We start from the raw sequence: 24,065 nt of genomic DNA, 5'->3' as shown, positions 1-24,065 counted from the left end.
TTCATAACATGTAATTGATTTATAAATATACATGTATTATAGAGATTTATTGAACTTTGAGGGCAAGTATATGAGTGGTACACAATAATTATATCGTGCCCCTACAATCTCCCCCTCAAGTAGGACTTACATAAACATAATTTCTTTATTGTTACATTTTGAAGACAATAACAAATCGATAGCTTGCCTTTTATTAAAAAACCCAAGTGCTTATTAACTCAGACAAAACTATGGGTTTGAATTTGATTGAGCTATTATATTCAAATCCTTAGCAAATCAATCTCTAATGTAAATCGATGGCCATATTTTTCATCATTTTTCATTTTTTCAACCAAATAATGAGAGACATCCATTTTAATTCTATAAGAATTAATCAATTTTATAGTTCTTCAAGAGCTGAAATATTTCAATATTTCAATACAGACTAGTTTATAAATTATTTCATATTCAATATAATAAACTAGAAATATAAATACAAGTTTACACATATTGCAATTATTTTTGATATTTTCTTTGAAATTATATCAATATTAAATCAATATCAAATATTTTCAATAATTACTTACAAAATTAAATGACAATAAATTTAGCTAATATTAACAATTGAACACCATATATTTGTTTAAGTTTAAACACCATATAGACTTTTAGGTTTGTCATTATTTTTATTTTTTCTCACAAAAACTTTGTTGTTTATTTTCTTAGATCACAACACATGGCTTTGATCATTTTATAATTAACTTCTACATTCATTAGTTTTTCATTGTCTTTTTGGCTTCATAATCAATTTGGACATTTATTTTCAATGAATTACTCCTACATATTTGTCTATATGGCTTCTAGCCATATTGTAACATTCCCTCATAATTTTATTTCAATACTCATAAAAGTATTATTTTTCAATAATTATGGCAAGACAATATGTAAGATCTCCCTTATTAACTCCAATTTCAAGGAAATCAAGTGATTAACCCTAAATAAGAATTTTTAAGATGTAACATTTATCAAAATAGGATCCCAAGTTTTTAAAGTTTTCCACTGTGATAAAATATCTTTATAAATGTAAATCAGAGTGTAAATGGTATACGGAAGCATGTGAATTCAAAAAGAGTCAAATCATTTGCATAAGAGTTGAAAATAGTGAAATAGTGCAAAAAACAGACACGCGCTGCAGCTTGTTATAAATGTGCCACGGCACATTGCTCTCTGTGCTATGCGCCGCGCACTTTTGACAGTAATGTTGCTGTCATGTGACAATAGTTGAGGCAAACTTTCAATACACCCCATTTCTTCATCTAGCATTTGATTGAGGTGATTTAGGTATTTATTAAGAGTTTTCTCCTAACTCTAGTTAATAGCACTGATTTCACAATTAAATTATTTCTCAATTTAAAATTAAATACCCATTTCATAATTCACCTTTTTTTAGAATTCAAACATATCTTGGGTGTCCTAATTTCTTACCAAGTGGCATAAGCCATAATGTATCCTAGACCACACTCAATAGACCATTACGGACCCATGCAATACATCATATTACAAACTAAACACCTCAAACATATTTTCAATACTCAACTCCTTAAACATAAAAACAGAAGGGGGAGCCACAATTTCATCCATCATTGTATTGAATCAACGTAAATTGTATAGTTGTTCCCCTCTCACTTACACTAGTATTTTGGCCCTCTTCTAAATTTACAATGAATATGTATATAATTCTAAGGCCTAAAATACACAACATAATTCAACAATTTCATAGTGCAAGTAAGCCAAAAACATGAACTTTCTTTAGTTGGCAATATCATGCAAGATTATACACAATAATAACCTAAAAAAATAAGGCCTATAAATAGGATAGTAATCATATGCCTCAGACTGTTTTCCTCAGTCTTGTCCTATTGAGCTAGCTCCTATAATATTAAAGAGAAAGGAATGAGTACAACTACTCAACAATCAAGGTTTATCTAATTTATACTAATACATGTCAATCAATTTAAATGTAAGTGACAATTAATGTCATTCACAAGTCAATTTTTCTTGTTCAAACACACATTTGCAGTTTACATCATTAAGAGCATGTAATCACGAAATGACAACACAATGTCTCATTTTTAAATGGTTATTACACTAATCACATGTTCTCATTATAAGGATTACAATACAAACAATCATGTGCCCTTTTTATCATAATATGTATGATCACACCTCCCTTATATTCTTTTTTATGCCTCTGACATGATACTGTGAGTTATAACACACTGGAATTATTTATAAGATAAGACTATCCTAGTCATTCATGTGTGAGGGGCTACTTGGCTAAGGTTGCCTAACTCACTTGTAGATCACAGTTTCTCCACACTGTGGAATGTCATTCTTCCTAAACGAACTTTCTTGTTGAACAAGTGAAAATTAATTAGGTTCAAATCCTTCATTGAATAAGTAAGATAGTCCCAAGTCGAACAAGTTGACAATAAGTATAAACAAATCTAGAAAAACTATCGAGCTCTGATAGAAGCCTCACCATGTGAATTTTAAACTCATTACTTCTCTTTCTAGGTAAACTCCTGCCTCTTATGAATATGCAATGTATAAAGATGCAAATTTCTCATAGTACTCACATATTACATGTTCATCGCATAACACATTATATCATTAAACTCCTCTTTACACACATCCATTCATTCACAAATATTCATGGAACTTCACAAAACAACATCTTATTGAACTCTACAAGTATCATATCATTAAACTCCATGATGTTATTCCATAGAATCTCCTATATACATGTCATTGAATTTCACAAACACAATTTCATCGAACTCCATAAAAATGTAGCACTTGATTTTCAAGTAATCTAGGCCACATTTGCATTTTTAATAATCATACTCACTTCAATTATAACATGTAAATTAATAAATTAATTAACACATAAAAGCACAATAAAGATTTCTCTCGACTATCTCAAATCTTTGAGAGGTCAAAGGTTTGTCTCTCAATTTACCACTTCCAAAGCTTTCATGAAGCTTAAATGGTGTCAAATGTAACCACTCTACATTTAACCACAATATTAATCATCAATATCCCTTTTTGAAAAATTTTCACTATCTAGTTCAACACTTCTACACTTTTAAAATTCAATCTCTTTATATACCAATGTACCCATAGTGTTTATTAGCTTTCTCTAACTCCTATTAACTTTATTAAACTTTGAAACAAGCATTAATGGAGCTACATTACTCCATCAACTTCATTTGTGGAGGATTTTCATGCATTTATAGCTCCCAACTACTAAAAACACCAAAAACAACCCCTATTAACTATATTTAATTCAATAGGTTCGGACTCATAGTTTTTATGGATTGAAAAATCATCTCTCTTAATTGAACCATAACTTCCTTATTCAAGAAAAATGGAAAAAAAAGGAAGATAAACACTTAAAGAACTTACCTTTAGTGTTTAAAAGCTTCAAATACTCGCAATACTTCTAAACCCTAAGCCTTAGTATAGCTCCTTGTGTTTCATTCATTTACTCTTGTTTCTCTTTTGTTATGTATCAATTTCTCATTCTTAATTCTGTAGAATTGCAATCGTGCGCCACTGCACAAATATCATGTGCTGTGGTATGTGGTACAGAGAGTGAACTCTTGCCTTTTGGTGGCTTGTGTACCATGGCATATGGTACAGAGCCCTTTCCCTTTATTTTTCTTATTTTTTGGCATTTGATTGGCCTGACCTCATTCCGAACTCAACCCTACGGTTAAAATCACAATCTGTAACACCCATTAGCTCTCTATAACCACACACCATATTAATTTATTTAATTAACTTCATTTATTCAATGAATTAGGGATTAATTTTTTTAGGATGTTATACAATATTTTTTCAATAGCCAGGATAAAATATTATTGGCTTGTTAATTTTTATAATGCCACGTTATCATGAGCATTATCTATCACAACAGTAGTGAAGCTATGACCTAAAGCCAAGGGGTGTGAGATAATTTAATAAAAAATAATAATTATACTATAGGATTACAATTATAATAACATAAATAGATTGATTATCATTTTTTTCTTAAAAATTGTATTGATCAAGTTGATATGATATTTTATGTAAATATGTCCTTTATCTCGTACGTAAATTATTAAACTATTTTATATCTAATAAGTTTTTGAACTCAAATATTTTTTACTTAGTTTAGAGGGTGTAAAATATTAAGAGTAAGAGTGCATAGTTGCAAAATTTATATACCATACTTATAATATTTTCTATGTGAGGGGATGCATTTGCCCCCCCTCACTATCATGTAGCTTCGCCAATGTCTCACAAAGATATGTCCAAGCCTTCAATAGCACATAAACAATTTCATTGAATATTAGTCTTTGAGACTATAGCAAGAATCTATTAAATTTATACAACTCTTTGATATGTTTTGATATTTGAATAACTAATTATCTTGGCTACAATATTTAATCATACTCAGATAATCAAAATGTCACAAATTTTTCTTATCATGCCATTTATTGAAACCATAAATTAGTCTTTTACAAGAATGTCACTACCAAAATTGACATGGATGTGGCTTTTGGTCATCTATGACCAAGAGTATCAGCAATAATACAATAGTACTTTCTCATACCTTAATATGATGAATATTAAAATTAATTATGAAATAAGAATATTGAAAATAAAATTCTCATACCTTAATATGATAAATATGAATCTCCAACCATCCATGAATCAATAAACATATACCTTCTTTGAAATTGTAAAACCATTGATTCTTCTAGACGAGATGGAAAAGTCCACCACCACACCATTTTTGGAACAAACTATTTCCATATGATAAACAATGATCAACAAATTTTTTTTTAAGATAATAACTTGTAAATTTGTCGATCTTTTATATTCATTAATATCATATCAATTTCACCAAATACTAGTTATTAGGACCATAATAAAAATAATTTTCAAATCCATTAAAACTTTTCATAGTATGAAATATTTAGACATTAGCTTTAGGGCTATATTATTTATAGCCATCAAATAGCTAAATTGTCAATAAACCCCATCATGATCTTCACCAAAATTAAAAGCTATATGACTTTTGGCCATTTAATCATGATATCATAGCTCCATCAGTCATCTATCAACACATACTCAATACTTTTATATTGGAGTCATAAATCATTATCAAATTGATAATCATAGTAATACTATAGATGAATGGATCTTGAATATTTAAATGATAAAACATGAAACATAACAATAATTGAAATTAATAAGAGAATCAAAACATAGAGAGAATCAAAATATCATACTTTTGTATGATAAATAAGAACCTTCAAATAATCATTAAGGAACCTTTCAAGTCTCTGTCTCATGCAAATTCATTAAAGACTTACGCTGATAAAGTATTATGAATAAAATATAGAAAGAATAGGAGTACCACCAAATATAGAAAGAATAGAAATGAGAAGGAAGAAAAGAATAGAGACAATAGAAATGAAAATGACTTCTCTTATTCTCTCTTATCCTTTACAATACAAATAACATGCCCTATTTTTATTTATAGTTATTTATAGGCATAATCTTATATCAATAGTTAAACAAATGATAGTGAAAATAAAGGGTAATCAATACTTGTCAACACTCAAGATAGTGGAAATTTCGTAAAAAAAAAAAAATTAAAGGATGAAGAAGATGGACATCCATAGGACTTGTAATATTTATAATAATATATAATTTTTAAAGATCGATTTTCTTCCTGATGATAGATTAGAAGAACTAAATTAAATGCCATATTTTAAAATTATATAGCGCAAACGAGTCATGAGTAAATTCGGCCAAAAAAGAAAAGAGTCATAATCAATGAAGATTCTTTCTTTCTTTGTTTTTTTTTTTTTGGTCGAACATAATCAATGAAGATTCAACTGATTCAAAACAAAGGCGAAAAAGAAAAAGAAATATTTTCTTCGTTTATGAAGGGAAAAAAGAAATGGATTTCTGTGCCCAACGAAAGTGATCCAAAATGCACTTTTGAATGTCATGAATAAAAATTATTTCCTGTGAGTGAAAAAACTACATTTTGAAGAATCAATTTTATTTAACTCACCCAGTTTATATTAATAAGAATTAATATAATTTTTGAAGAAAAAAGTTAATAAAAAGTTCGATTTAATTTGTTTATTTGACATGGGATTGTTTTTGAAAATTACATTAAGAATTTACATAAAAAAATTTATCATCAAAAAATTCCATAAATAATTATTACTTAATTTTCAATTTTTTAATCAAATTATAAATGCATACAATTTAAAATTTAAAAATATTTTATGAATTTTATCAGATTTTTTAATAATAATTTTTTTTTGTGAGATTTAAAAGTTTTTTTTTTTTTCATCTTCTTGTGCTCCTGGTTGCTCTGCAGAAGTACTATGCATCTATGATTGAGCTTTGTGTTAGTACGCTTCTGGTGTCTTCTTAATTGTCCATCTCTAAACCCAAAAACATTTTCAGGCATTCCTTAACCACACAATCCAACAAGAGGATGCCTCAATCATCAGCTGCATCTCATCCTCAACCTCCACGTGTCAGGCAGACAGTGGTCGAGTTCTTTTATCCCCTACAGCTCAGCACCTCCCTCCACTCAACTGAATTGCACTTTTGCCACCTCCCTCACCTCCTCACAATCATCTTCCACATTGCTCTCCAATCACACCCACAAAGAAACAAAATGTACCTTCGATCCTTTAACACTCATGGTTGTTCAGAGACTTCATCAAGAAGCTTATCCCACTGACTTCCTGAGAGCCTGAAGAGACTGTGTGTGTGATATCGAAGAATTATGCTATGGAGGCCCTCAACGCTGCTACCTTGACCCCTTTATCTGTGCTCTGCGATAGAAGGAAAAAACCCCTAAAATTCTCGCCACCGCCAAGAATTTCCGCTAGCATAGTGTCAGATTCTGCCAGTTTCCCCTCCAAGAAACCATCTCTGAAAGAGTATTTACCTTCGGGTTTGCGTGGGGGCCTTCTTCTTGCAGCTTCAGTCATCAATGGAGGAATTGCTAAAGCTCTAACATATGAGGAGGCATTGCAGCAATCTGCGGGAAGCCCTAGTTCTGGGGACCTTGATGTAAATGGGGTTATAGATAGCGTCATAAGCTTTGGAACAGAGAACGCTGTGATTATAGCTGGAGGGTTAGCTATTTTGGGGGTGCCTCTTGTTTTGTCTCAGGTTCTGAACAAGCCTAAGCCATGGGGTGTTGAGTCAGCTAAAAATGCATACGCCAAGCTTGGTACTGATGGGGATGCTCAGCTGCTTGATATAAGAGCATTAACAGAATTTAGGCAAGTGGGTACCCCTGATGTTAGGGGTTTGAAGAAGAAGTCGGTGTCAATCACTTACAGAGCTGATGATAAACCTGGGTTTTTGAAGAAGCTGGCTTTGAAGTTTAAGGAACCAGAAAATACTACATTGTTCATTCTGGACAAGTAAGAAGAGTCTGCACTTTTACATCATTGTCTTGTTGTAGTTGTTTACCTGCTTTGGTCAACCAAGGCATTGAGCCGACATGGGGATCAATGTCATTTGATTCTTCAAATATTCACTTTTTGGTTCTAACTGGGGGTATTTTTATTATAGTTTTCCCCCTTAAAAAAATGAATCTTTTCTTTGGATGAATTTGTTTTAACTAATCACATGCCAAAATTAACATTTATGGCACCTGTATATTGCAAAAAGAAAAAAGATAAAGCCGCCTTGGAATATTTGATAAATGCCCATTTTTGTTATTGGATTCCCTAGTGAGTATTTCAGTGCATTCAAAAACATAACTCTGTGCTTTCCACTGTGAAAAGGAGTGTAAGGTAGAACACCATTTGCTCGGTTTGATGAAATATGTTAAGTTTAGGTTTAAATGATCACCATGGAATACAAAAAATGTGCGCCTGAAGCTGATAGAATGTACTTGTGATGGAAGCCAGATTTGATGGGAACTCCGAATTGGTTGCAGAGTTGGTCACAGTCAATGGATTCAAAGCTGCTTATGCAATTAAGGATGGTGCAGAAGGACCACGGGGATGGATGGTATCTTGTTCCTTCCCATTTCTATTCGCTTAACGTTTATTGCAATTGTATCTATTTCTCTTTTCGGCTCATTCATTTTCTGACATGTATTGAAATTCTGCAGAAAAGTGGTCTTCCCTGGACACCACCAAGGAAAGCATTGAGTTTGGATCTTAGCAATTTTACAGAGTCTATCACTGGTGCAATAGGAGTATGCATCTTAAAATTTCTTTGGTTTTATAATTGTGAAATTTTTTATGCTGATCTTGGGCCGAAAAAAAAAAAACATTATGCTGATGCACCCACAAAATATTTTTAGCTTTCAAATTAATTACCAGTATACATATTCATAACTTAAGGCAACAATTAAACACATTTTTCTAACAAATCCATTTTTTTCTCTCAAATTTTTCCTGTTATTTGACCATTTTCATGGTCCCTATCTTTAGTATTTCTGTGAGTTTCTGATGAAGATTTATTATTATAGGAGACCTCTGATGGCTTGGCTCTTACTCTTGGGATTGCTGCAGCTACTGGATTGGGGCTGTTAGCTTTTACAGAGGTTAGTATGATTAGTACTTTCTGATTTGGCATGACTCTCTGATGATAAATGAATTGTTGATGGTTCTACTCTGTTTTTGTAGATAGAAACAATTCTCCAACTTGTAGGTTCTGCTGCAATTGTTCAGTTTGCAACCAAGAAGCTTCTATTTGCTGAGGTTAGTATGATTTCTGCTCCTGAATTGGGGCAAAACCTGAAATAGGTATTCCTAAAGCAATGGATGGCTATGAATATGTCTGTATACATGTATAAAGGGGAGAAAAAGAGACAGTAGGAGCGCAAGGGATATTGATATTAAAAACTCCTCCCTCTATTGGTGAAAAGCAAAAAAGAAGAAGAAGAAGAATGTCCAGGATTCGCAGTCCTGCAATTTTAATTGTTGCATAATGATCCGCTCAAGATTGTGGAAGTAAAATTTCTTAGCCGTATGATTTGGAATTTAGATCATGAGAAAGGAAGGAATGTTTGTATGTTCTGATGGTCCAATAGATGTTCAATCTCATGCTATTTTCAATATTGAATGGCATGCATGCCTGGTATTTCCACAGATGATTTTATTTTCTCTGGACTCTCATGGTCAATATTTTTGGGAGAATGAAAGTCAAGTCCCAAAAGGTTGAATCAATGACAGTTAGATTCTGACAAAATTTTTTAAAAAAATGAATTGTAAATATCAATTTAAATAGCTACAAACAAAAATTTTTATTACAATTTAAGAGTTACATTTGATACTTAACTACTTGTTTACAATTGAAACTCCTGAATATATAATTATCTGGATTGGTATTTTCAACTTATTTTTCAAAAAAAAAAAAAAGAATTTGTCAACTTAACTGTCATTAATTTAATGTTCTGGGACTTCGTTCTCCCAATATTTTTCTGTTGCTCAAGATGGAAAACCTTTTCCCTGGTGCATAAGTCTTGGTCCATTTGGGGTTTCTTATGTTCACTAAGCACGTCCTTGGTTCTCATACATGGTGATGAAGCAGGTGGAATTTACCATTTAGTGAAGCTCCACGCCTCATGAATTTGCTTGAGGGCCTTTGTTCCTTGTTTATTATTAATTTCTTATGGCTTACTTCGGGTAAATATTCTTTCCTCTCTTTTTTGTTGCTTCATGGCAGGATCGAAAGAGAACCCTGAAACAAGTTGATGAGTTCTTGAATACAAAGATTGCCCCAAAGGAGCTTGTAGATGAGATAACGGTACTTGATATTTTTCTCAATATGTTGCATTGACATGGGTATGAGAGGGGTGTGTATCCAACATCAATCTTCATCTTTATTCATATCATTAAGGTTTTCAGTAAGTTCTGTTCACGAGCTGTTTTGGAGCATTCTGGATAAAAATGTCAAATATATAGCTATTAAAATATATTTCATGTATTGCAAAATCTAGTATGCCTGTCATAGCTAATACGTGTTCAATGCAAGCACGTCTACTATTTTGAAGTATTAGTGCAACATATTTGTGCCCTGATAATGTGAACTATAACAACAGCGTGGCAGATCTTGGAATGTTTCACTGTATATATCTTTCTAACAGTTGCCTGAAGTGGAACTTGTGTTTTTCCTTTTTCATGTCCCTTCATTCTTCTTGACTGGGTGGTAACATTAGCAAATTGGAAAGGCTCTTCTCCCAACCTCCACAGATAGTAAGGCTCTTCCTGCACCAACAGAGGCAACGCCGGAACCAGCACCTGCTTCTAGCACTGTGCAGAAAGCAGAAGCCTCTCCTGATACAGTCTCTGAGTCCAAAGTAGATGCAGCAGCAGAGCCTGTTCCTGAAGTAAATTCAGTACCCAAACCTGAAGTTAAGGCAGAATCAGTTCCTGGGATCCAAAGACCACTTTCACCATACCCATATGTAATGTCTCCACTTCCTTCTTCCATTTTTCATTTATACTTAGGGTGGCAAATGGCTAATTTTCTTGGCTCATATCTTTTCATAATAGAATTTGTTCCAAGTCTGATTATGAGTGCTGAAACTTGAATTTTGTTGTTGGACTGTATAACAAATAATAAGCTGAGGATGTGGAGTTCAATGTTTAAGGAGACATAAATCAGCTGAAGTTTGACAGCCATACCATCAAAGTATTTTGAGTAAATTATTCATCCCTCTCGAGTTTTGTTAAAATTACAGACTTTTTTCAAAACTAATACAAACCTTCTTGAGTGTTACTAAAATTACGCAAAAATCTGTTCTTTTTAAAAATATATAATGACCTCCCCTCAGAAAAGAATAAATTACACAGACTGCCCATCAATGTTGTTGGAATTTGATAGATATCTTCAGTGTGTTCAAAATATAGCTATTTTTTCCACTGAAAATAGAAAGGAAGTTTGTGAAATTTTTGAAAAATAGGGGACGATTGTTTAATTTGATCTTTTATTAAGGGAAATTCTTATAGGCTTTAAAATAGACAAAGTTTATGTAATTATAACAAAGCTCCAGGGAGGTTTGTGTAATTTTAGAAAAATATTAGAGTTCAGTGTAGGTTCTGAAAATTTTTTAAGCAAAAGATCTATAAAGTTAAAAACAAAATTCAGGGGACGTTTGTGTAATTTAATCAATATATATTTAATCGAATTACCTATAAAACAGAGCTGTCATAGAATTAGAATACCTACTTACTGATTTACTGATATAGGAATATTTGATTAATCATGTGACATTTTTGTTACTTCCTGTCCTATATCATATACTGCAAGGAATTTTCAAAATTTGTTATTTATTCTAGTTTCTACTGTACGTACGTCCAAGTATCTGCATATGCTTTTATCATATTTCATATACATCTTTGTTGCCTTTTGGATTGCAGTATCCGGATTTCAAGCCTCCAACATCTCCCACTCCTTCTCAGCCCTAGAGTTTCACTTGTTTTTATCTTCAACAGAATGTTCCAAACAAAACTACTCTTTTCCCAGACATTTCAAGCCCAAGGGATGATGAGCCTTCGCACGAAGAAGTCTTAGGCATGCTGCAAAACATCATAGGTTGAGGAATTAAATCTGTCACAGTTTGTATAATTCACAATCTCTTTGTGCTTCTCTATCCACATTTTGTAATTGACAGATGTCTTGTAGAGGTGAATGTTGTATTAGTCATGTTGGGATTTAGCATGACACCGCATCTTCCAGTTTTGAGTAATTTATACATGCAGGCATGCGTGTGTTCTGGTTTAGAGTTTGTGACAGAATTATGCCAGACATTCTCGAGATTTCAAAATATCTATTTGGTTGGCATGTTAGTTTCTTGTGGGCTTTTAGTTCGAGACTGAAGAAAATTTTCGGCTGTGACCTTTAAAAGATAGGTAGGTTGACGTCAAAGAATTAATTCTGATAAAATATGTAAACATAGCCTCAACTAGATGAGGTGGAGAAATATGTGGTCCAAGATATTCTAAGAAATGTTTGTGGCTGCTGCTGATATTATTTCACACACTCCTAAGTTTGTGCATGCATGTTAAATAATTACACAGTTTTAAATCTAGTTTGACAAACCAAACTAGAATTACAGGTATAAAAGAAAAAAGGGAGAATGACGGTTGAGACTGAAGGGATAATTAATAATAGTTAAGCTCATAATAAGGTAATTTTGAGAAGTGTCTTGTAAACATTGATTTATGTCTTGTAAACATTGATTTAAACAATTGCAAGTTCAAGAATTTCAAATGACGATAAGACATTTAAATTTGAAAAAATATCAATTAAAGACTATTGGTAAGAATTTATATTAATTAAAGATTATTTATTTTTAAAATTTGAATGAATACTTATTAATTTAAGTTAATTTTTTATCAATAAATATTCATTTAAATTTTAATAACTTATTTTAAATTAACAAATCCTTTCGAGCACTTTTTTATTTAAATTTTAACAATAATTAATTCTTAATTAATATAAATTTTCTCCAACAATCTTTCATCGTTATTTTTTCTTTAAATTTTAAATATAACTCTCAATTTATAATTGTTTAAATTAATATTTACAATGTAATTTTTTAAAAAAAATTTCAATACCTAATCATGATAAATTCTCTTCTTTGAAACTCTATTATCATTCTCCCTAGGGGGGAAAAAACTCAAGCGAACAGCAATTTTATAGTGATTAAACAGTGGAAAAGAATTTTTATCCTATTTTATTATACTATGTTCATGATTATTCAATTCATTTAATAAATTAAAATTGAGTCTTTCAACACCATCCAAATTTCCATTTTATCCTTTTGAAGGAGTTAATAATGTCAACGTGTCATGGCAAAATAAAAATAATAAAATGGTAATGTAGAATCCGCCTAATATAAAATGTAAACATTTTTATTAAAATTTTGAAGATAAATTTCTACTAACAGTATTAAATTTTGTTCAAATGTAATTGAAATGAGCCCATGACAATACTGATCTGATGGGTCTGATGTTACAAACTGAAAGGTGTGTTCGCAGATAGAGGCAGAGTGGGCGGAAAGGAGCAAGAAAGAAGAGACGAAAAGAATAAAAAAGGAGAAGGAGCAGGAGAGCCCTAAGAAGGACTGGAACAAAACACAGACAACACTGCTTAACTTTATCCACTCATTTTCAATCCTTTTTTCCCTAATTTCTGTACAAAAGCTTCTCTTCTTTTTCTCTTGCATGTGCAACTTGTGGGTGTAGTTTTCACAAGTCATGATGGAGAACAACTTTGTTTAGCTTCCCCTGTCATTAGAATCCATGCAAATACTTCTTATTGTATCATTTAACTTCAAATTAGATAGATGACCTCTCACACAGAAGAAGTTTCAATCTTTACATGAACAAAAAGAGTTCATTGTATAAATTTTCTATTCATCAGACCACGCAAAAACCCATACACAAGTGTATAAAAGCTTGATACGATCAAGTTAAATGGGATAAAAATCATACCAGACAGGGGCAAAATGTCAAGACAAGACTACAGCGAGCAACAAGCAGCTAACTAGTCCATGTCAAAGGGAAACACATCCTTTGAAAACATTAGATAACCATTAACAAATTAATCCAAACTTTTTGAGAAATACGTCAATTTGTATATTATCATGAGTTTAGTTTACAGAGATGACTTTATTTATTTATTTATTATTATTTGAATTACAAGAGGTATGTCATGAGGCCATCCACGGTGAGCGGTCTGTCTAAGCGGATGACTATTAATATCAGATTAAAAAACCCCAGAAGAAGACCACATGAATGTACTTTTCAAACAAGCTTGTACATATTTGATAAAATATTGTAACTAACTAATAAAAATTAGATAGATGAAACACGCATCTCTCAAACGACCAAGTTAGACAGACATGGCTTCTTTTTATAGTTCCCTTTGCCAAATTCAATCTAAAGATCAAGTGAGAAACCTAAACAGATAAATACAAATTTTACATTTATATTCATCCGACCATGAAAAAAAATGCTTACACAAGTGTAGATAGGAGTAAACGAGCTTGAAAAGATCAAGTTCAAATGTTATAAAAATCACACTACACAACAGCAAATCAAGCTAGACTTCAGCAAGCAACAAGAAGCTAATTAATCCATGCCAAAGGGAAACACAAACTTAGAACTTAGAAATATCAGAAAATTATTAACAAATTAATCTAAACTTACTGAGAAACACGTTGAGAGGGATGGTTTTATTATCAGGTTAAAAAAACCCAGAAGAAGACCAAATTAGAAAACTTTTCCAACAATTTCAGACTAATATGATAAATATAGTAATTATCTGATAAAAGATAGACAGATGAAACAAGTATCTCTCAAACGACCAAAATAGCAGTCAACCCACAGAGATCGTCCCCACATGTGTTATAGTTCTATTTGCCAACTCAAATCTAAAAATCAAGTGACAAGTCCAAACATCTACCTCTCAGGCACCAGCTTCTCGGGACCTAGATTGTCTTTGCAACTCTTCATCTGCATTCCTCAGAAATTGATCCCAACCACTTCCAGGGCTGGTATCCAAGTAATCATATGGAACTGCTGTCTTGAGCCCTGGCCTAACAGCACAACGATCTTCAATAATCCTGAACTCCACACTATCTCCGTCATTAAGAATCTGCTCAAGTTCCTCCCATGTAAACAACAATGGCAATGTAAAAGCACCCCATGGGTTGAAATCCACTACCTTAACCCTCTCATCCTTTGTAATGTAAACATCAAATGTGTAGTGTTCTAATTCAAATACAGCTCTCACATTATTGTTAAAGAAAACCTGCATGACTAAGAGGAGATCATTCCTCTTTTCAACCAAAGCAGGATAAAAAGTAGTCACCTCACGCTGCGAAATGCCAATTAGTTTCTTCCCTCGAACAAAACACCGAAACTCCATCTCTGGCCGAAGGGATGGGTACCACTTGCGAAGGGCAAGGAAGAAGTTTTGGGGCCTAGATGAAGATTTATCATCACTGGAATCATAAGCATGACACAAGTCATGGACCAATGAGTCAGATGATCGGAGCAAGAGTGCAATTTCACCGAAAGTGGTGCACCGGAGGGTACCAGTGGTACTTATCCAAGCAGAATCTTTTGGTGCACTCCAATTCAGCTTGGGGAAGACTGCACCTCCAAGGGATTCAATGGATTCCTTAACTTTCAATTCAAGTTCTGGAAAAGAAGGAGGTGGTGAAGGTTCTTCTGCTTCGTCACCAGATCCTTCTGAAACTTGATAATCATCTTCCTCATCAGGATTATGAATTCGATTGGGAAAGGGATCTTCATTTGAGACAGAAACTGGCAACAAGAAGAGCCCAGAGTCATTGAGAAGGTAGTCAACGAAAGATTCTGGAAGTTGATGGATTATGGTCTTGATGGATACTGATTTAAATTTTGGATACCATTCCTGAATCTGGCACCGATTAACCTCTTCCACTTTCATGTTCTCTAGATAATAGTGATTCTTTCAAATAAAAGCAGCTATACTTCTGTTTCTTCAAGTATATGACACAGCTGTTGGAACCTAAGCAGTCATTGCAAAGAATAGTACGTTACATCCAGCAGACCTTCAAGCTCAAGAATGATTGAAGGTGCCATGACTTTCCAAAGAGTTTCATCTCTTTAAAAAAAAAAAATTTGATAAAATATATATATTTTTATCAAGGAAGATGAGATCCATAGAAAAGGAGAATAAGACCCTCCGATAAGAATCTAGGGAAAACATATACATAGAAAAATAGGTAACAAAAATAATCAAAAGTGCAATAATACAGCCCAATCTCTTGGCAAATCTAAGTAAGCAAAACTTCTAAATGAAACCATGACCAACACACCACATTGAGCAAGTGAATACTATCTTTTGGACAATAGCTCCAAAGACAATGGAAATGCATTAAAATGCAAACATCCCACGAAAATTGATTTCAAAAATCAGAATTGAAAATCAATTGAATTGGAGTCAGTCACCAACAAAATTTCGTTTTTACTAAAATAATTAAAGATTTTGGAACAAAGAACTTCTAGGAAAGGAAAATACAGGATAGTCTACAAAGATGAGTTGGGGAGTTGATTGACCATGTGGAAAGTCTTAACAGAAATACTGTCATGCAAAATGCTGCAATTACATTAATTAGTAAAATAACACATGTATTAGAACTATCAAATGATAAGCAAACAGTTGCTTAAAAATTAACATAAATAAGGATAGCGTTCAGCGCTTCTTTTCACCACTAAGCCGATTCAATTTTGTTTCCTGTAAGTACAGCCAATGGCTAATGAACTTTGTATATAGATATATATTAGAGCAAGTCATTATCATCTCTTTCAATTGCCAAATCAAAAGGGCCACATGTTGATAGTGTGAACTGCTAAAACTACGACTTTCAAAGAAATAAAACCTAAGAAACAATTTTCATAAGATATAGAGCTACAATTTTAAACCCAGTTAAGACGGTAACAATATAAGATAAATCATTTCATGGAACATCTGCCCATCAAGCCCAATCCACTGCTTTTCACGCACATTCTCCATGACAAAATATGGTCTGTTAATATGCATAAATAAAGTTACCAAAAGGGAAATTAATCGTAAGCGTAACCAGAAAACATGGTTCTAATCCGTCATATGCCGATAAAATTTCACTTTAAAAGTGAATAAAATTTAAAACTCACCACAGTGATAACGAAGGCTGTAGTTGATAGATAACAGAGTCAATTAGGTTTTCAATTTGATGAACAAGAAGCACAACTGAGAGCTTGGTTGAGGGAGAGAAGACCTAGAGAGAGAATGTGTTGGAAAAGGCATTATACGTGTGGATGCCATAAGGGAATTGATTATTATTAATTATACCTGGATGGAGAGGACGAGAGGTCAAGTCCGATAGCGGAGGCCGGAGGTGCTGCGACCGTGAGCGAGAGCTGCTGCCGCGCTGCAACCTGGGAACCAGGGGAGCACAGGCAATAAAGAGACAGGGAAGCCGAAGTGCGAAGCTGCTGTGATGCGAGATCGCAAGTGTGAAGACGAAGATTGAGTTGCTGCGAAGTTTGAGTGCAAAGTCGAAGTGCGAAGGTGCAGCGGCTGCGATTTGGTATGGAGGTGGAGGGAGGGATTTGCCAATTTGGAAATTTGGAGCATGTATGGTAGCATTGAATTAATAAAAATAAAATTAAAAATAAAATTTTAATTTAAGCATGTAAGAGTTGCAATTTTTAAAAATTCTAATTTCATCAAAAATGTTAGAATTCAATTTCATCATATTGATTATGAAATTGCTTCAATTTCTTTGAATTCAATTTGTGGATCTCACTATCATCATATTTTTTGTTCATTTATAACAAGATAGGTCTTTTTAATTTAAAAAAAAGGTAATTTAGTCTTTTTTTATTTTAAGTACATATATAAATTAATATTATATTAGAATTCCATCTTTATACCAAACACACTTTTAAAACTCAATTCTATTCTGATTCTGATTCCGATTTCGATTTTGATTCCATTAAAAACTCTTCCATCATGCCAAACGAGACCTTAGAATACACTTGGGAGTAGTTTATGATTGAACAGAATACAAGGGAATGGAGTGAGAAAGAATAAAACTTTTTATTGGTTGAGAGTTTTATGATGAAAAAAATAATTTTATATTATTATTATTTGAGAATTATTATAAAATAAATGAAATAAGATAATTTAAATTTTTTTAATATTACATATATGACTAAATTTAAAAAAATAATAATGTTCATTAAATAATTATAATATTTATGTAATAAATAATAATAGTTAAAATTAAAATTAATGGTTAAACAAGATATTTAAGAATTAAGAATAAAAAAAGAAAATAACTAATAGAGCTATTTAAACAAACATTCTTGTTGCAAGAGAGGAAAATACAATAGAGTTATAGTGTTGAAAAGCACTATGAAGAGAGATGGGAAGAGCAAGAGAGATATGGAGGAAGATAGAGCTATGCATTATACTTGGATATCCAATTAGCCCCACCTTGCTTGAACATATGCAAGTTTTTTTTATTTTTTGTAAATAATATTTATCTCATGGCATTATTTTTTATTGAAAGTTGTAATAAATTATATTATTTTTATAATTTTTTAGACATTTTTTATCATTATGATTTTCTAAATCTCTTTCAAAATTTAAAATTTATTTTTAACTTATTGTTATGTAAAAATAATTGATAATTGTTGTTCATTTGAACTTTTAAAAAATTACTTTTGATTCTAATATTACTTTTATAAAAAAATATATTTTAAATAATAATAATTTTTCAAGAAATTTTTTTTATATTTTTTAAAAAAATACTTGTAAAAATATTTTTAAGTTAATCGGGCTAGCCTGATGCCTGAGTGCACATTGGTCTGGGCATCAAGTTCGAGTGATGCCTAGCCCGACCTTACTTATATACAATCCTAGTAAGAGGTGAGAGAAATGGTTGGAGAGTGAAAATAACATATGAGATTTTTTTTTTTATTAGGATATGAGGTTGGGGGTAATTTTGTGAATAAAATAATTATACTATGTTACTCTATCTTTGATCACCTAATTTGGGGGGACCAAAAATATTGAGCTGTGGATGACAAAGGAGGGCTTTAAAGGCCCTTTCGTGCCATTCCATCCTTCTTAAAAAAAAAACTCACAAATAGTAGTTTACATCATTTAGCCATCTCACTCCATTCCATTTCCTTTAAAAAAAAAAAAATCTCCCAAACATAATGTTAGGCAACATTTGGGAGCTTTGTTTTTAAATGGAATGGAATGGCTTGGGTGGATTTTCTAGGTAAACTAAGAAATTTGCTTTTAACAAAAAATTACTTTTTCTTTTTTTGAGAAATCAAGTTTTGAAGTTCTTTTTTTCTTTTTAAATTTGGAAAGGGAAGCTAAGCTTGAGGTAGTCTAGTATAAATTAATGGGTAGAACCCATTGCTTGAGCATATTGCTGATGACATGCAGAAGTATGATGATTAAAATTAGATAAATTGAAAGAAAAACTAAGCGCATTTTTGGCTAGTAAATCAACATATTTTAATGCTTCTCAATGAGAACAATGAAGTTTGAAGTCTCAGATGGTGTAGATGATCTCATGAATTTTTGAATCATATCATAAAGCAGATGATCACAATGACCTTCACAGTGAATGAGGTTCAATGAATGCAAGGAAATCATAATGCATCACAATCTTGTTGAGGTGTCTCTATAGACAAATCTTGAGACCATGGTGGACAACGAGAAGCAACCATTTTTTATTGTACCTTTAAAAAGATGAAATATTTTTAATTTTTAAATTAAATTTAAACTTTAAAATATATATTTATATTTTAAAATTAGAATTTTTATTATTTATTTTAAATTTTTTAACATTATAATTTGTATTTTAAAAAATCAAAAAATAAAAAAATAATAATGAATTAATGGACCCAACCCTAAGCCCTTTGAATAAAAATTAAACTTAAAAAATAAGTTATTTTTAAAAAAAAATAGGACTTGAAGACTAGAGGCTATAAGGACTAAGCTCATATGAGCTAGGCTCGCTCGTCTTTTAGCTCTATTTTTAAGTCATCTTTTACCATTATAAACTTATTATTTTATTACCTTGATTTGGGAGTTGAGAAAGGAATGACATGATATAAATAGTATTAGTATATTGTCCTTTTCACCCCCTCTCACCCTTTCAACCCTTATCACCTTAATATCTAATTCAAATCTATTAATTTTATAATTATTCTTAAATAATAACTAAATAAAATTATTTATTATTCTAATAAGACTCTGAAACAATGGAATATTTCTTCTGTTCCAATCCATCCACTCCATTCTATCAATAATCATTACATTAATGACCATTCCATTAAAATATTATACGTGAAAAAAGATATGGCTGCAAATCTAAGGTCCCTCTATTATCAAGATTAAGAATGGGGTCTAGGTCTCTAATTTTTTTATCCTAAAAGACTTGGAGAGTGCTTCTTTTAGAGACCTCTGTATTAAAGATCCCTCCATTAACAGGAATGTAGTTTGGTTTTTGAACTTCCCTTTGATTGAGCAATCTAATTTCTCTTGGATCCAAAGGATGGCGAACCTTACTAAAGTCAAGAATGTAGATTTCTCTATAGGGGTCTTTAAAGTGCCAAGCTGAATGGCCTTTAAGCTTATTTCTTTCAAACCTAGTGGGACTTGATGGATACTGAAGTTTGGGATTTTTTAATGCTTTCTTTGTTGAACCTTGTGCAATCAAAGACATCAATCAAATCAATATTGTCCTAAGTCCTAAAATTGTTAGCCTTACTTCTTTTAAAGAGTTTAGACCAATTTCTCTATGTAATGTGTGCTTTAAAATTACTAAATTATTAGTTGACCAATTGAAGAAGGTGATGAACCAATGAGTAGGGCAAGAATGATGTAGTTTCATTGCTAGTCGATCAAGTTATGACAACATTATTATCTCACAAAAAGCAATTCACACAATGAAAATGAGTAAAAGAGAAAGGTTTTGAGGCATTTAAGGTTGATATAGAGAAAGCTTATGATAGATTAGATTGGAGCTTTATTCAAACCACTTTGGAACTAATTGGTCTTGATGCACATTTTATCAATCTCATTATAAAGTGTATTACCATGGCATCCATGAGAGTCTTGTGAAACTCAAATAGTAGTCCGGAGCTTTTACCTTCTAAGGGAATTAGGCAAGGTAATTCCTTGAGACCCTATATCTTTATCCTTTATATGGAAAGGTTAGGTTACCTTATTAAAGTTGAGTGTATAGAAAATTATTGAAAAACTGTTAGCTTCCATTTAAGGGGACCTAGTAGTACTCATATGTTTTTCTGCTGATATTCTTATTCTCTTTACGAAGGCTTTTGTAGATTGAATGGAAGAGATGAAGAGGATCATGCAAAGCTTTTGTGCTGTGTCGAGCCATTGCATTAATCTTGACAAATCTAAAATGTTATGCTCGAAGAATGTGCATTTCAACAAAAAGTTAGAATTAAGTCAAGTATTTGAGATTGGTGTTATGGGGGGATTGGGCAAGTAATTAGGGGTTCTTGTGATTCACTTGAGAGTTTCTAAATCAACATTTGATCTTATTGTGCTAAAAGTTAGTAAACGTCTATCTTTGTGGAAAAGAAAATTTCTAAGCATTGTAGGTAGAATTATTCTCATCAAGTTTGTCCTCTCTACACTCCCTAGTTATCAAATGTAATTTGCACTTTTATTGAAAGGGGTTCTGTAGGATATTGAGAAGCTTAGTCAAAGTTTTTGACATATTGCATTATTTTTATATATTTTATGATGATTTTCTTACATTATTGCATCTTTGGGAACTCAATTCTTGCATATTTAAGCATTTCTAGGTCTTTAGAATCAATTAGGGTTCATTCATAGCCTAAAGATATTTTGGTCACTTTAATAATTTAAGGACATTAACTTAGTTTGTTTCTTTTATCTTCTTAAGATCAATGAAACAAGTTTGACAGTTTGAAATTCAAACTCATTTTAGATTGCAAAGAGACATCAAAAGAGATAAGTTATAAGATATTCCAAAACAAAGACATTAATACTATGTTGTCATGTTTTATAACCTAAGAGTTTGGAAATGGCATTGCATCTTACAATTGGCTTTGAGTTTGATTTAAAATTTTTCACACATGCTTTGATCACTCTTATGTATATAATTACAGGTGCAAACAAGGATTTGGATAAAAATTAAATGGCCAAGAGATGGGAGTATAAGACAAACTATAAAACAAGAAGACTCTAGAGTGATATATGTGCAAAAGTTAATTCAAAGAGCTTCTAATGACACTAAGCATGGATGATTTAAACCAAACAGCCTTAGTCACCCTTTGGTTATCTTTTTAGAAATTTTTAGTGAGTTCTAATCAAGTATGGAGTATCCTACAAGAGCTACATGTGCATTCAAGTTAACCTAGCCTAACTTGAATGGTGGCCACATTCATTTTTGAACCTCCTAATCAAATTTGTTAAGTAATTTCAAATATTTTATGGCTTTGATCACCTAAAACCCATCATATTCTACTAATTTTACACCATCACAAGCTAAATAGAGGGGTTTGGGTCCTGCATACACTCATTCACTCATTTTTCACATTACAATTCATACCTATTTTCTCTCACTTTTTCTAAAATTTTCAGCACCACTTCATTCAAATTTTCTCTCATTTTTCTCTACTTTCCTAGCCATATTCCTTCATCTCAAGTAAACATTGAAGCTATGGAAATCATCTCAATGAGGATTCAAGCTTGAATTCAAGGACAATTCACCATGAGAGGCTAGATTCTTAAAGCTTTTCAAGGAAGATGATGCCACGTCTTGATTTCTCCCAAACCTTTTCTCTTGCTTTCAATTGCTTTGAATTCCTCTCTTCTCCTTCTTTAATTATGTAATTAATTCTCTTATTGATTGATTCTAGGTATTAGATTAATCATTATAGCTAAAATTCATGTTCTAAAGAGGAGAGGATGTGCATTTGATTCTTGAATTAGTTGTACACTCTAAGTGTTTGTGTTTATGTCTCAAGATTGTGATGAATGAATACATATTTTCATTTTAATTTCTTGCTGTTTGGACTTGTACTAGCTATTGTTTAAGTCTTAAACTCTAGTTAATATCATAATCTTGATTGGTTTAAAGTATTAATATAATCAAGGTAAAAGTTAGGACTAGTTTCAAGGATTGAATCACATATTGGTGTATCTAACATGGGTAGTTTGTGCATTTAATTCTAAGTGATTAATAGGTTCTAATCACTATCACCTAGTCTTGATGGTCACTAAGATAGCTTCACACACCAATTGAAGAAGACAATTGAATTTAAAACTAGGTAAGGAAGAACAAGGATGGAAGTGGTGGAATCTAACTTTAAGAAGCTACTTTAATACTTGGTTGATTTCTACATGTTTTCTCTTCATTTGTTTCATATTAAAATCAAATATAAACATGTAAATTCTCTTTTAAACTCTTCAGTTCAATTTTGGAATTTTAATTTGTCATAATTATTCGATTGATTTGGTTACAAAATGCTTGCTCCTTGAGAATAAAATGACCTAGGGCGCTCACACTACTACACCTTAGCTTCTTTTAAAAGCTTGACATGACTTAAGACTTTTCAGTTTTCTATAGAGCCAAGATATAAAAGTCAAGAAGATGCATCTTAATGCTTGGAACCAAATCAACAAGCCCAAACAAGACGGAGGTTTGGGTATTAATGTTTTGAGAAGATAAAATGAGGCTTTCATTTTGAAATTGTGTTGGGGTTTGGTAACTCAATTGAAAAAGATATGGGCCCTTTGCTTGAGAGCTACATATCGGTGTAATTATAGCCCTATTCCTATTCTTTGTAGGCTTCAAGGTTCCTCTTCAACATAGTGATCCATTGCAGAGGTATGGGATTCTTTTATAAGGGGTTGGGGAAGAAACGAAAGATCCATTGGTTTTTTGTGGGATAAGTGGTCACCACTAGATAGACCAATTATTAAGTTTGCTCTTGATCCAAATAGTGCCAACTCATTTGGTCAAGTTATGGATCATGTACTTTCAAGTAGTCGTTGGAATATGAAGTATTGGTAGGCCTTAATACCTCCTTAGGTAATACCATGCCTTTGCATACCCAAATTGCCTGTCACTAATGCTGAGAGCTATTTGAGCTGGAGACCTACTTTCGATGGGAATTTCCTAGTTAAAAGTGCCTATGCATTTATTTCTAATATAATGGTGACAAATAGTTCCTCTCTTTGAAGGAAAGTTTGGAAGTAGCAAATCCTAAAGAAAATTAAGTTCTTCACATGACAAGTTTTTCATGAAAGATTTGTCATTAACTCACTCAGAGTCGAAAAAGGATTGTCAAGGATATCCCTGTACCCTTTTGAGTGCGATTATGAAAAACATGTCATGCATATTTTGAGAGATTGTGAGAAAGTTAGAGAAGTGTGGTAAAGTTATTTTGAATGCTAACTCTTTT

At 32.0% G+C, this 24,065-nt stretch overlaps 2 protein-coding genes across 4 annotated transcripts; one reads left to right on the top strand and one right to left on the bottom strand.

The window, feature by feature from the left end:
- Positions 1-6,700: 6,700 nt before the first annotated feature.
- LOC129297365 (rhodanese-like domain-containing protein 4, chloroplastic) lies at positions 6,701-11,882 on the top strand. The gene is made up of 8 exons (XM_054935701.1): positions 6,701-7,496; positions 7,989-8,091; positions 8,195-8,281; positions 8,558-8,632; positions 8,715-8,789; positions 9,757-9,837; positions 10,250-10,498; positions 11,454-11,882. Exons 1-8 carry the CDS (start codon positions 6,853-6,855, stop codon positions 11,499-11,501), a joined length of 1,362 nt encoding a protein of 453 aa, XP_054791676.1. The 5' UTR covers positions 6,701-6,852; the 3' UTR covers positions 11,502-11,882.
- Positions 11,883-14,321: 2,439 nt separating this feature from the next.
- LOC129297363 (uncharacterized) lies at positions 14,322-17,063 on the bottom strand. 3 transcript variants are annotated; one of them, XM_054935697.1, is made up of 3 exons: positions 16,924-17,061; positions 16,746-16,849; positions 14,322-16,618 (listed from the first exon to the last, which is right to left on the bottom strand). In XM_054935697.1, the coding sequence occupies exon 3, from the start codon at positions 15,514-15,516 to the stop codon at positions 14,509-14,511; it is 1,008 nt and encodes a 335-aa protein (XP_054791672.1). In that variant the 5' UTR covers positions 15,517-16,618; positions 16,746-16,849; positions 16,924-17,061; the 3' UTR covers positions 14,322-14,508. The 3 variants fall into 3 exon arrangements, with proteins under 3 accessions (XP_054791672.1, XP_054791673.1, XP_054791674.1); XM_054935698.1 differs by having other exon boundaries at positions 14,322-15,597; XM_054935699.1 differs by lacking the exon at positions 16,746-16,849 and having other exon boundaries at positions 14,322-15,597; positions 16,924-17,063.
- Between the last annotated feature and the right edge of the window lie 7,002 nt (positions 17,064-24,065).

The sequence above is a fragment of the Prosopis cineraria genome, unplaced genomic scaffold (assembly GCF_029017545.1).
Source record: "Prosopis cineraria cultivar Desert tree isolate PC_DT_omini unplaced genomic scaffold, ASM2901754v1 PC503, whole genome shotgun sequence".
Taxonomy (NCBI): Eukaryota; Viridiplantae; Streptophyta; class Magnoliopsida; order Fabales; family Fabaceae; genus Prosopis; species Prosopis cineraria.
This window is presented reverse-complemented; position numbering and strand designations above follow the sequence as displayed.